This window comes from Parasteatoda tepidariorum, chromosome 12 (assembly GCF_982258835.1).
Source record: "Parasteatoda tepidariorum strain Cologne lab strain chromosome 12, Ptep-v5.0, whole genome shotgun sequence".
NCBI classification, from domain to species: Eukaryota; Metazoa; Arthropoda; class Arachnida; order Araneae; family Theridiidae; genus Parasteatoda; species Parasteatoda tepidariorum.
Genome location: NC_141766.1, coordinates 6,641,229 through 6,654,931, shown reverse-complemented (window position 1 = coordinate 6,654,931; position 13,703 = coordinate 6,641,229). Strand labels below are relative to the sequence as shown.

The window sequence follows — 13,703 nt, the reverse complement described above, 5'->3', positions numbered from 1 at the left end:
TTTTCATCGTTATTGCTTAATCGTATTTTCTGGTTTATATTATTTGGCAATTCGGCAATTCTATCCCCTATTGGCGAACAAGGAAAATCCCCAAATTTGTTGAATACAAAACAATTACGAATGTAGGGATAGGGAAATATATTTCCCCTTTGCTCTCTCCCTTTTCCCTAACAATTTGTGGTTCATATTTTTGTTTCATTACTTATTTTTGTTACATATTACATTATTAATTTGAATGCGCTCGCTTACTTTGATCACGTCAATCCGTCTTTTATAATTAGTCGCGGCTGCTAAGCAACGTCTGGTTTATACGCAACATGTGTGCCCTCGCGATGAGCAGCATGTTCCCTTGATTTCGTGTATTTATATCAACAGCGTTTAGAAGACGAAAGTGATAAGTCTGTTATGTTTTAACGATCGGAAAGTTTTAATTTGGATTGATTATGTAAAGCGTGTTTTACGTTCTTAACTTCTCCTTTGACTTGTTGGAAATTTATTATTCCTTTTAGTTATCAACAATGGCACAAGTATTGTTAGACCAAGAACAAAATCAGCACAGATTAAAACGAAGTATTTTTGAAATAGCCAATCGGTTAATAACCTCGGACATCCAAAATGATAAAACTGCTAATAGAAAGCAGAAAAAGTTTTCTAAAATTGAAAAAGAGTGAGTAAAAAAATTTTTTATAAACTGTGTAATTTTGTATTTGTTTTTTATTAACTCAGTGAAATCCGATATCATCCATAATCTGATACCTCTGTTAATCAAAGTTGTTTCCAAAATGTTTATTTTAATGTCTTTTTTTTTTTTAATTTTAGTTCCAAAAGCACATAGTTTTTTTCTATTCTCAATTTCATTAATATGTTGTCATAATAATTGTGTGAGGTTTTCAAAATAAAATGGGGAATTGTTAATACTATAAAACCCATATCTACAAGGTATTTTTTATTAATAATACAATAAAACCTATTTCATCTGAAAATTGATCATTCGAGTACAGGGATATTTCCCTACCGTGATCTGTCGCGCCAACTACAATGGCCAAAGTGACAAATAGATTTTAAACTTTCAATTTTTTTTCTAAGAAAAAACATGTCGATGTTTGCCCAGGGGCGGTTATGAGTTATATCTTTCAAGTTGGTCCCTTACTGTGATGTTATTTTTAGTTTCTCTCTGACAGCTGCCCTAAAGTTGCCAAGACTTGGCAATTATTCTGCCACAGATCACAATACAGAAATCTCCCCTACAGTTCCTCTGTTGATCAAAATTAGTTCTAAAGTGTTTTTAAATGTTTTTATACTTTAGTTCTCAAACCATATAACTTTTTTTCTCAGTTTCTTTAATATGCTGTCATTGTAATTCAGCTGTAGGTAAAGCATGATTTTATGTCAGATTGTTAGTTAAAATGAATTAAAACATAGAAGCTATTATCACTGCATTAAATTTTATTGAGAAATTGAATTTCAAACTAGACAGATGTTTAAAATTCGATTTCTCAGAAACTATTAGATCGATTTTCTGCAATTTTGTATTCCGCTAAATGAAATAACGTTCTTTAAAGTGGCGTAAATAATTTTATACCTTTCAATTGTAATTTTTATACTATTAAAATAATAAATATTTACTAAAAGTAATTTTTTGCAAGGAATTACTTTTCGATTAACGGATTTTATAATTGTGTGCAGAAAATTTTCAATTCACTTAAAGAGTTATCAGGATATAAGGAATACTCAAAAAGTTAAATCAACATTAAGGAGGTCAAACGATTGGGACTATATTTCCCAGATTCCCCAATATTTTGGGGTTAATAATCCGAATACCTTGAAAAAAGGTTATTCAGAGAAAGTTTGGATTTCTTAACTGAAAATATTATCTACACTAATTAATTAGCATATTTGAGATCACCCCCATTGAACCTTTAGGATTGAGTCCTGGAATGTGAAGATCTGATCATTAGATCAAAAGTTAATCAGGGTAGCCCCTTTTTTTTTTTTTTTTTTTGTGTACTATACAATGAAGCCTATAAATAGTATAGAATATATTAGTCTTGTCATAAAAAGGAGAAATATTATCTATTTATTCTTAAAATTGCTTTAATTTTGTTTGGATTTTTTTTTAATTGAAAGTTTTAGTTTTTTATCATAAAATTAAGCCTTGTAAGTTTTTTAACTAAATATTTGTTGAGACAGCTGTTTTAGGCGTTTCAAATGTTGGTTAATATTTTTTTTTCCTCACAGTTATTCAACTTCTGATGAAGAAAGTGTGGACTCTCCTGATTTGGAAGACAATGGATCTTTTGAAGAGCCAAATTCTGACAAAGACACCGAAGCATTACCTGATGCAATACAGCCCTCAAAAACTAAAAGTAGAGGGTATGAGATTATGAATAACTAATACAATTTATAATTTATTTACTCTTGTTTGTTCTTATTACAGTTTTTTTTTTTTTTTTTTTCATTTCTAAAATTGCAATTAAAGAATCCAAATGAGCTTTATTTTTAAAATATATTTGAAGATCAAGAGTGAAAAAAGTTTTGCATCCATTTCTCACAAAAATAAGGATTGGATTGCTGTTTGTTGCATTTTAAATTTTACTAAGTTTGACTAATAAATAACATTTAAAATTGGTTTTCCCTGACAGTTATAATATAGTGAAGATGGACTGTGTATGGAAAAAACGGTTATTGCTCATCTTGAAATATGTTTTTCTTAGAATTTCAGCTTTTGATGGACATAAACCATTCGTACTCCTTGAAGTGTTCATTCTAGATCTTAAAAAGGGCATTGTTCACAAATATTTCCATAGCTTTTAAGAACCAAAAATAAACCAAGTTTTTTATTTTAACATTAAAAATATTCTTAATTTTTTTAAAGAGAATTGGTTTGAATTAAAAATAATTCCTCAGTTAAATTCACACTTTTTGTAAATTGATTTCAAATTAAGGACAATTCTAGAATTTTTTTTATATATTGCGTGTCAAAATAGTAAGTAACTTATAAAAACGATGTTGAAATGTATGAAAAAACAATCAGTAATATAAAAAAACAATAAAGAATTAAAATGCGGATTTATGATAGAATCATCGCGAATCAAGCTTCTAAAGAAGTTATAGCTAAAATGTAAAATTTGCTAACCATAACATCGTATTAATTTCATCAGCATTGAAAAAACCACGAAGGAATAGTCAAGAAACGTCCAATAACTATTTTTAAAAAACGACCCATAAATGACATATTTATAATTGAACAGTAATGTTAAATATTATACTTTTCAATGTAAAAAAAAAAATCAAGAGTGCTTCTTGTCTTTAACAAAAATAAGAAGTGGGTTTTACCTAAAATAATTCAAAGATTTTTTTTCATAGCACAAACACATAGCTTCTTTGACCTCAATTTTTTTTCTATTAATGTTAAAATTTTTTTATGTTTTTTTTTTTTTTATATTTTTCATTCAAGTGGATCAACAAAAAAAAAATCAAGAGGCTGTTTTTTGTTTTTGGTCAGTAAAAGAATAAAAAGTGGTTTTTAACCAGAATAATTTAGAATTTTTTCATTGCGCAGAAACAAAGCTTCTTGACCTCAATTTTTTTAACCAAAATAGATACGATTTTTTAGAGTTTTTGTATGTGAATTTTTTTCTCATTATGTTAGTTGTCATATTCACCTCAAATTTTTAACGTCATTTTTTTTCTTTAGCAAAAAAATTTTTTTTTCTTCTAAACACGAAATTTTTCAATATAAAAGAAAATCAAGAGATTGGTTTCTATTTTTGGTCACTTAAAAGATAAAAGTGATTTTTAGTCAGAATATTTAAATTTTTTTTAGCCCGAAAACAAAGTTTCTTGACCTCAAATTTTTCAAATAATGTTAAATGTTATATATTTTTTAATGTAAAAAAATTTTAACACACTTTTTTTTTTTTTTTTTCTTTAATGGAAAGAAAATGGTTTTTAGCCAAAATAAATCAAAATTTTTCTCTTTCCATAAAAGGAATATTGCATAAGAATGCAACTACCGACTTGAAATTTTACATGCTAAAAGAGCCATATTTGTTTATGGAACTTTTTTTTAAATTCTAATTAGTTTATCCAGATCAAAAGTTATTACAATTTTAACTGCTTTTCACGCTTTTTTTGCTTTACGTTGCGTTTTGTTTTGTTGTACAAAAACAATAAGACTTCGAGACTTGAACTTACAAAGGTTTGTAGAAAAATGCTAATGAAAAATGATTTTGTAAATGATGATGAAATAAAAAATTTGACAAATTATGTCAATTTGATAGTTCTTGATATATTAACTGTTAAGTTTGAAGTTAAAAAAAAAAAAAATTTGTGAACCATTCTGCAGTCCATAGAAATGCAATTACTAAATTTAAATTTGGCATACTGGAAGGGCCATTTTCATTCATACAATAAACGCAAGTTGTTGTTGTTTTTGTTTGTTTGTTTTAAACTTCTTTTGTTTTAAATCACTTTTTATCCCTTTTTGTAGAAAAAATTTAACTCTCTTGCATTTGACTTTAAAGTCAAAAATAATAATAAAAAAAATGAATAAACATAATAAAAAAAAGAGAATGAAAGACAACATTTATTTGACAATATAAGATTTATATTGCCTAATATAAATCTTAACATTTGTATCAAAATTTTTAATAACATAAAAGGCTCAAGAAAGATAGAAAATGTTTCTAATTTGACCTGCTCTATGATATAAGGATCCACTAAGGTTAAAGATAATAAGTAAATTTTCTTCTCATTTACTACTTTTTTTGTATCCCACATTTCTCTAATCCTAAGTTCAAGTATTTTTTTTTAAGGACAATTGTTGGTTTAAAATCCAGGTATCCTTTTATGATGCTATGTTTAACATGTTAACAAAATGTGTTTAGATGAATTTATAATAGCAATGATTTTTTTTTAAATAAATTATTTTTACTAAATCAAATTTTAAGGGAAAAAAATTATGAATGAGGAGTAATCACAGAGATTGATAAACAGAACGAAAAAGCTAGAGCCTTTATTTTGGCTAAAATAAAAATTTTCCCGACTAAAAATACTTTTTTGATTTTATTTATTTTTTATATTGAAAAGTATGAGATTTTATTATGATGAAAAAAAATTTAGATCAATAAAGTTTGTTTTTGTCTTGTAAAAATGTCTTCAAGTATTTTGGTTAAAAACCACTTTTTATTTTTAATGACCTACAAAATACACCTTTTTGTTTACATCGAAAAATATGACATTTAATATAAAAATAAAAAGCCATTATCTGTAGTTACACCATTTTCTAAAATTGAGTCTTTTTTGTCATAACATTTATAAGGCATTCATAAAAAAAATTTGAATTACCCATTAAAAGAATTTTCAGGGGTCTGTTCAGACCGAATTTACTACCGTTTATCGGTACCTTCACAAATTCAACTTAAGGAAAACGGTAGTTTCACAAAATACTTTTTCTTAAAATTTTATTTTTGTATCCCTTAAGAAACGATAAATCCATATTTTTGTGTTGATTTTTATAATATAATTTTTAATTTTTCACAAATTATGTCTAAATTTTCACAAAATAGGTACCTCTCAGAAAAACCTAGACAGACCCCTGATTTTATTATGCGTGATTTTTAGCATTCTTTTAGTACAGAATTCTAGAGACCGAGCAAATATTTTACTTGTCCAGAATTATAAATTAAACATTTTCAAATTATTCATGTTTTACTGCATTTTAATATCTATTTAATGAATAATTTATGCATTAATGAAATTTGTTCATATAAAGGTTTTCCTGCACAATTTGTGGTCATGTAGCTTCAAGCACTGAGAGATTAAAAGAACATCTTAGTCGTCATACTGGCAAAAAGCATCTTGAATGTGAAGTTTGTGGAAAGAAATTTGCTTGGCGCTACTCTTTTAGAAGTCATGTGGTAATTATTCTAAACTAATGCTTTAAAACTTTACCTTTTTTAGTCGTCATGTGTTAAATACATTACTTTCCTTATGTACTGCCTATTTGCATTATGCAACATATCTTAAGCACTCTTTCAATTTTTCATTTATTCTCTATTAGTCAATAAGATAGCTATTTCAAAAATTATTTCTGACTATCCATGTGCTCAAAAAAGTGATTGAGCAATGACAAAGGAGACCCATGTGACACTAACATCTCAAATTTTTCCAAAAATTTTATGTACTCCAATATCTTTTTCAGTTAATTACTTAGTCAAAAGTTAGACATATTGAAATATCATATAAATATCGAAGTAAGATCGACAGATAATGCCAATAATGTTCTTTTAATAATGAAAAAAATTGCATGACAATATTCCCCCAGCATCTTTTTGCAATATTATATAGCGTAATAAATCAGGCATATTAAAATATACATATGTCATCATAAGATATAGGAGGATATCTTCCAGTGATATTCTATCAATTTTCAATATCATTTAATGTGCACAATATTATACAAATATTTATTTTATGTATATCAAATATTTTACAATTTATGTTAATTATTGTATAAATATTTTATAGATATTCATGTAATTTATGTTTAAATTTTTATCCCGTGTACCGATAATACAAATGACTGATAGCAAAACTATTACAGTATTAAGTATTTATAAAAGGATAGATCACTGTCTTTTGAAGTAATGTAGTGTTTGTCTAAAACTACTTTGAAGGAATAATGATATTTTTTTCTTGCTAAAGTGCAACACTCATCCCCAGATTCATCAAGAGCCCTGAGAAGCCTTTGCCTTCTTTTTTTGGACCCTCAATTTTTGTTTGTATTTTTCCTTATGAATTATTGATATTTGAATTATGATAAAATTTGAAAGAAATATTAACCCAAATTTATATTGTAATTTATAATATATATACATATCGCATAATTAGCTTATGTTATAAATAACTTAAAGCAATTTTCAACTGAACTACAAGTAAATTGGGTTTAAAGTTACAACCAGTAAGGGCCCCAACAGTTATGTTCCTACAGTCCCTGGAGCCCTGGTTACACTTGGCAGTTCTGTCACCAGTCGTTAATTTTCAGCTGCACTTTCCATATGTGATATATATGTGTGTGTGTGTATTAAGTATATCTGACAATATTCACAAATGTGGCAATTAAATTTTTGAGAAATTTTCTATTTAGTGTTTAAAACTGTGTTTTCTTTTTCTATGGGACATTACTTATAAGTAATGTCACATAGAAAAGTGCACAGCCTTTTGAGAAATAAATATCAGCTTACAAAACAATTTGATATATAAAAATTATCTTTGTATAAAATATTTTTTTTTTTAATTATACTATTTGAAATTGTTAATACAACATGCCTGATTTGTAGCTTCAATTATGATTATTATGTGATTTATTAATTTAATTCTATTTATGAAATTTGACTATTATACTTACAGTTTTTTGTATAATTTTAATATTTCGTTCTTTTTACTCTATTTATTGACAAAAAGTACTGAAAGAAACTACAAGTTAGTTTCTTAAGAAATTTATTAATCTCTTTTTCTTCTCAATTGTTGCTTTTTAGTTTTCATTTATTGAAAAATGGTGTGTTTTTTTTTTTTTGGAAATTAGTACTGTTAATTAAATTTTCTTTTTCAAAAATTATTTTTTTCCTCTTGAGGGATAGTTTTTTCCACTTTGGAAGAAATTTGAAATCCTTGTATAATTTGTCAGTTTAAATGTTTTAAAATCAACATAAGACTTTTTATTATGCACTATAAGCTTTATTTTATTTATTTTTTTAGGCTTCTCACAGAGAAGATAATCCAAATAAATGTTCTATTTGTGGAAAGAAATACTGTAATAAATCTTCAGTAAAAAATCATATGATAAGAGTACATGGCAACCCTATGAAAGAATTTAAATGTGATAAATGTAATAAAGCATTTGTAACTAAGCCAGAATTAGAGAGACATAGTTATAATCACACAAAAGAAAAACCCTTTATTTGTGAATATTGTGGAAATACATATCGATTTAAAGCTGCTTTAGTAGTTCATTACAGAGTTCACTCGGGGGAAAAACCATACAAATGTGCATTTTGCGATAAAGCTTTTATCCATTTATCATCTGCTATTGGACACAGGCGTAGACATACAGGGGAAATGCCTTACCAGTGCAAAGAATGTGGGAAATTGTTTCGTGTGAAACGAGCTTTAACAGCACATATGACTGTACACAGTGATAAGCGGACTTATAAGTGTGATAAATGTGAAAAATCATTTAAATCAAGAAGTGGTTACCGTGTTCATTTAGATTTTCATCTTGATATTAAAAGACATCGTTGTAAATATTGTGACAGAAGCTTTCGGGCTTGGTGCAATATGCATAAACACATGAAAAGGCATCTCAATGAGAAGCCTCATAGGTGTGAAACCTGTGATAGAACCTTCATAGAAAAACAAGAGCTCAGAAGTCATATGAAAAGTCATAATAATGATAAAAAATGTCCCAAAATTATTAGAAATCCAGAAATAGTTTCAAATACTTGTGGACAGATAATGCCTCCTCAAAATTTATGTTCTGCTCCTAATATGACTGAACAAACCATTTTTACTGAAAATCCTCACCCAGAGGAAATTATACCTCCACATATAGATATATCTGATAGTCAAGCAGTTCTATATGACTGTAACCTTTTGAATTCAATGGATAAATGCCAAACTGAAAAATGTCAACTTTTACAAGACAGTTATATATCACAGTTTTTATATCCTCAACATTCATCACTTCAATATGCTTCACCTTCTGTTCTTAATATGTATTCTAATGATGGTGGTCTGGTTTCTAATAGATCAACTTGCCTTTCTAATCTCAATACTCCAAATTATAATTATATGCCTGCAAATAATCAAAATTATAATGGATTTTCTTATACTTCTACTGAAACTCTATTATCAAGGTGTAAATTATGTCGCAGCCTATTCCATTCTTCAATCTTTTTACGAACTCACCTCTTAGATTATCATAGAATTGAAGAAGAAGCTATTGATGAGTTTATGTCTTGATTGAAAGTATTCTTTTATTTTTTCTTACTCTTAAAAGGACAATTAGAATATGGGATCAGTTTTAAGATGGTTTGTTTATACTCCAGTTTTTAAAGTTTCTTAAATACTTTTTTCTTCTCTCAAAATGTTATAAAACATCAACTTTTATTTTCTTTATAGTAAATTTAAAAATGTATATGTTTTTAAATCTCTGCAATAATCGAAGTGTACATTAACACCTGCTATGATTTAAATTCTCATTGATAAAAAAGGATTAAAAAATTAAACCGGTGACATTTTCAGAATCGATTTTAAAAAAATCTATTAAGATGTATATTACATGTATTTTACATAATATTTTATCATGAATTTAATTATGTTTTATAATTTTTTTATCAAATTATAGCCTTTTTAAAATGAGATGACCATAGAAGCCCATTTCAAACACCAATTTTTATTTTGTTGTTTTTGAACATTTGCTTTCATTCTAAATCAAAGTCAAAAATTTAATAGTGATCATTTGTATATCAGTTTAAAGAATTATGTGTTTTTTATCGGCCTTATCTAAAAAGTAATCTCAGTGCTCTCAAACTGGTTTGGTTCGGGGTTGGAGGAGTTGGTTTATGGATTCGTGGCTGCGCAATTGTCTCTGACCATTTGAAGAATAAGAAAAAGCATTTTTGTTATACTTGTTTAAACACTACCTGTGCAAGCTCAATCAAGTTTTCAGTGTTTGTAGTGGTAAATTTTCACATAATAAAAACATTTTCTGATCATTAAGTGTTTATTAGATGTAATTTTTAAAGGCCCTGGGGAGGTTTGAGAAAAATATGTATGCTGCATGTGACTCAAACTCAAGATTCTCACTTGAGTGTTCATTTAATATCACACATATTAAATATTATATATTGCCCGTGAAATTATATTTTTTCTACTCTAAATTATCTCTAAATATTTATTTACATCAATTATGTTTTACTTGTGCAATATATTAATTTAACTCTTTCCTCAGACATTGGTCAGTGTTAGAAATCAAACTAACATAAAATTCATATCTGTGTCATATTTAAGCTTTTTACACTCAAAACTAATTTATTTGTCATAATAGTTTGTTATATGTTCTCATTGAAGCATCCAGAGAGGTTTATAACCCCTCTTGAAAAAACAGCATTTTTTATTCCATTAAATAAAGACAGTTTTTTAATTTGTTTTCATAATTTTTTTTGTGTGTTTTGCATATGATTTATTTATTTTGCAATTTAAGGAAATTCTTTAATACTACATTTCACTGGTAAAATTGTTAGTTCCTTGTAGGAATTCTAATTTTATTCTTCTCTTCTTCCAAAGAATATTTCTTGTCAAAGTTTCGCATTCTGTTTTCTCCTCTTTACTTTTCAGAAAACACAGGCTCTGGCTGGAACTCTAAGGAGCTCCACAATAAATTTCCAGAAACTTTGTTTTGCTAGTCTTGTTATAGAAAGAGGGTTTCTCAGGTGTAGTGAAAGGTCATTTGGTAAATGAGTACTCTGGCGGATGTGACGTGTAACAATATTATTTTTTTCACAATAACACTTTTGTTACAATATTAAAAAAAGCGATGCAGTTAAAATTCCTTCTTCTGTGGAATTTAAGCAAACTTGTATTGTAGTAAGGTTTGAAGAATTGGAATCAGTTTTAAACTAATTCATCCTGAACACTCTTGTGATGTCCCCAACCGCCACAGAGACTTCTGAAATGCTTCTCTACCATTTCTTACAAGTTTCCTGTATATTTCTAAGGGGCAAAACAATAGTGTCAGGTTAAGAGAAGGAAGTTTGTTTTAGGAAGCAATAATTAAGGAGAAGTGATGTGTATTCAATGGATTTTGTACAATTTAACATTTCTCTTCCCAAAAGTGTTAGAAAAATATTATTTTATGTATAAAATATGTTTAACAAATGACAAGTAGTACTTGCCTACAATTCATGCAGATTGCAGCTTAGATTTCATACGCCATTCATTTGTCGATGATTTTTATATTTTCAGAAGTCTCGAGTTTGATTACCCTTAGCCCCATTTTTCATATATGCATTTTAACCAAACAATTGAGGCATTTTCACTGATGTATTTTTTGCGCTAAATTGAATGGTACTAATTCCGAGACGATAGATGGGTATAAAAGTTTAGAAACTATAAGAGTTTCCTGTACAAATTCGTAAGTGTGCGTAATTGTGCATCTGTTATTGCTAACTAAATAAGTGAGGCATTGTTTTCTTTGTTATTTTAAGCTGGGTCGAATGAGTCTATACACGAGTTAATAAGACGAATAGTTTAAAAGTTGTAAGCCGTTTTATGCGTAAAAAGAAGTATATTTGTCATGGTTGACACCTTTTACTTTGCTATTTAAGGACTATCTGAGCATTTAAGGTACATTTCCCGAGGAAATTGTTTTTACAGAATTGAATGAGATAAAATAGGAATTGATATAAATAGTTTTGAAGTTACAAGATTTTTTTTCATAATAAGTGCCACTCAATTTGTATATATCGAAAAATCATTTCAACTTTTGAAATATATGCCCTTTTAATTCGGTTTTGATCTTATTCGATTTAACAAAAAAATATATCGGAAACAATACCTCACTTGTCTTTATAGCAATATAAGATATGTAAATAAGTACAAGTATAAACTTATACTTTTTGTACGTAAAACGCTTAAAACTTTTAAACTATTAGTCCGATCGTCTTGGGATTGGTCACGTATAATTTAGCACGGTGTTACATGTTTAGCATTACGTGTTCAGATAGTTCCTGGATATCAATTTTCATTGTAGGTATAAGTCGTGTTAAGAGAAGTACTGTTTATTCATAAAAACTGTTGCACCTTTTGAACTACTTGTTCTATTAACTTATGTATAGTCTCTGTAGAGGCTGTTGGTTGCGACAGCTGAGATAGCATGAAAAGCCGAGGTAGAAGGATCGAGGATTGAATCGAAGACCGAAGGTAGGAGGACGAACCGGAATAGTTCCTGCGTGGATGAATACCGGCGGAGGAGCACAACCGGCGGCCAAGGCAGGGAGTAAAGAGGTTGATGTCCAGTACTTAAGGAGATGACAGTTTGGGTTGTTGTGCAGCGACCGAGACTTCGTACCCGATATTCTGTTTCTACCCGGTGACGCCCACCTGCAGTATGAGATATTTACAATCGAAAGTTTAAGTTTTATTTGTTCTTTTAATAATAACTTTTAAATGTTTTTTTAACGAATAACTTGTTAATTGGAGTTTGTCAGTTTCTTGATGGTTTGTTATCTTTTACTATTAAATAGGATGTTTCATTGCCATATTGTTTCATTTGACGTCTTACATTCCCATCACCGAAACTTATACAATTAGTGACCTGTGAACAAATGCGTATATTTCTGTTTCTGCAAACTGCATTTGAGAAATTCTACTAGTTGACGGATTACGGAGAAATGCTGGTACGTTTCAAGTTTTCACGGGCAAGCAACGACAACGGAAATGGTTTATGGAACTCCGATACGACTGCCTGGAGAATTTTTATGTCCGTCTACTGGTACAGCAGATCCCGTAAACTTTGTCGGAAAGCTAAAAGAGACCATGTAGGAGTTGCTGCCTGTAAAGTCCAGACATTAAACTGCGCTATTTTACACAAATATAGCCAAAATAGGGGATAGTCCGGCAGTGGACTGATCGTGAACGATTCCCAGCAGAACACCGAAGTCAAGCATCACTGGCTGCCGTCAGTGTGTGGTATTGTTCCTCGTTGAACTGTTCTACCGTAAAGTTCTCCCCTTCGCGTGCAGGTCGTTGAACTACCGAAGCGGGGGCAGTACCGTCTTTACACATGGGCACACCTGGGCAGTGCCCGGGGGCCCCAGGCACTCAAGGGGCCCTTGAGAATCTTACTTTTTATATATTGCGTTTAAAAAAGCTAAGAATAAACAACGTTGCCTTATATATTTTTTAAAATAAATATGTTCTATTATATAAAGTGCACATTTTTTCTACAAATAGTGATAGATTATCATGCGAACACCAATAATTTGAATAATTTGTCAACAAGAAAACTTAAAAAAGGCAACCCGAAATCTATTTTTCAACGTTCCAATGAAAACTTGAGGTACTTGGGCATTTAAAGATGTTTAAATAACTGTTTAGTTTGAAAAAATAATTCATACCATTTTAATTTGTTATACCCTTATGTTTATTTAATTTAATTATTTTAAGTAACTTTCATGATTTTGAAAATTACTTTATTATTTGAGGATTACAACTGGGTAGCATCTCAATTTTTTTTCAAATTATACATAGTTTAAAAATGCATTTTTTTAGTTTTGGGGTTATCAAAATATGTTTAAGTTTGTTAAAATTATTGCATCATATCTTAAAAATGATTTATTTTAGACATCTGAAGTTTTTTTAGGTCGTTTTTAAACATTATTATATGTTATAGGGGTCTAAAATATTTTTGTGCCCGGTGGCCTTGCATGCTATTAAGACGGCCCTGAGCGGGGGTGCCATCCCCTCTGCAGAGGATCAAAATTGTGATGGTATGTCTTCGGATCATCCTCAGGGATGTTTCCAAGATCGTCGCTAATAGCCCATTGTGCAGCTCTAGTACGTCGTATATGAACTACATCAGCAAGGGATAACACTCATAGCATGGCTAACCCTTTCACTTAATTTATTACGTGATATTA

The 13,703-nt window shown here is 29.0% G+C and overlaps 1 protein-coding gene across 1 annotated transcript; it reads left to right on the top strand.

The window, feature by feature from the left end:
- The first annotated feature begins 63 nt into the window (after positions 1-63).
- Positions 64-10,207, top strand: LOC107443629 (uncharacterized). Its single transcript, XM_016057569.4, has 4 exons — positions 64-667; positions 2,239-2,373; positions 5,777-5,921; positions 7,762-10,207. Exons 1-4 carry the CDS (start codon positions 519-521, stop codon positions 9,022-9,024), a joined length of 1,692 nt encoding a protein of 563 aa, XP_015913055.1. The 5' UTR covers positions 64-518; the 3' UTR covers positions 9,025-10,207.
- The last annotated feature ends 3,496 nt before the right edge of the window (positions 10,208-13,703 follow it).

Coding starts and splice junctions, on each gene's coding strand:
- LOC107443629 (XM_016057569.4), top strand. CDS start 519: ATGGCACAAGTATTGTTAGACCAAGAACAAAATCAGCACAGATTAAAA. Junction 2,374..5,776: donor TCAAAAACTAAAAGTAGAGG/GTATGAGATTAT, acceptor GTTCATATAAAG/GTTTTCCTGCACAATTTGTG. Junction 5,922..7,761: donor ACTCTTTTAGAAGTCATGTG/GTAATTATTCTA, acceptor TTATTTTTTTAG/GCTTCTCACAGAGAAGATAA.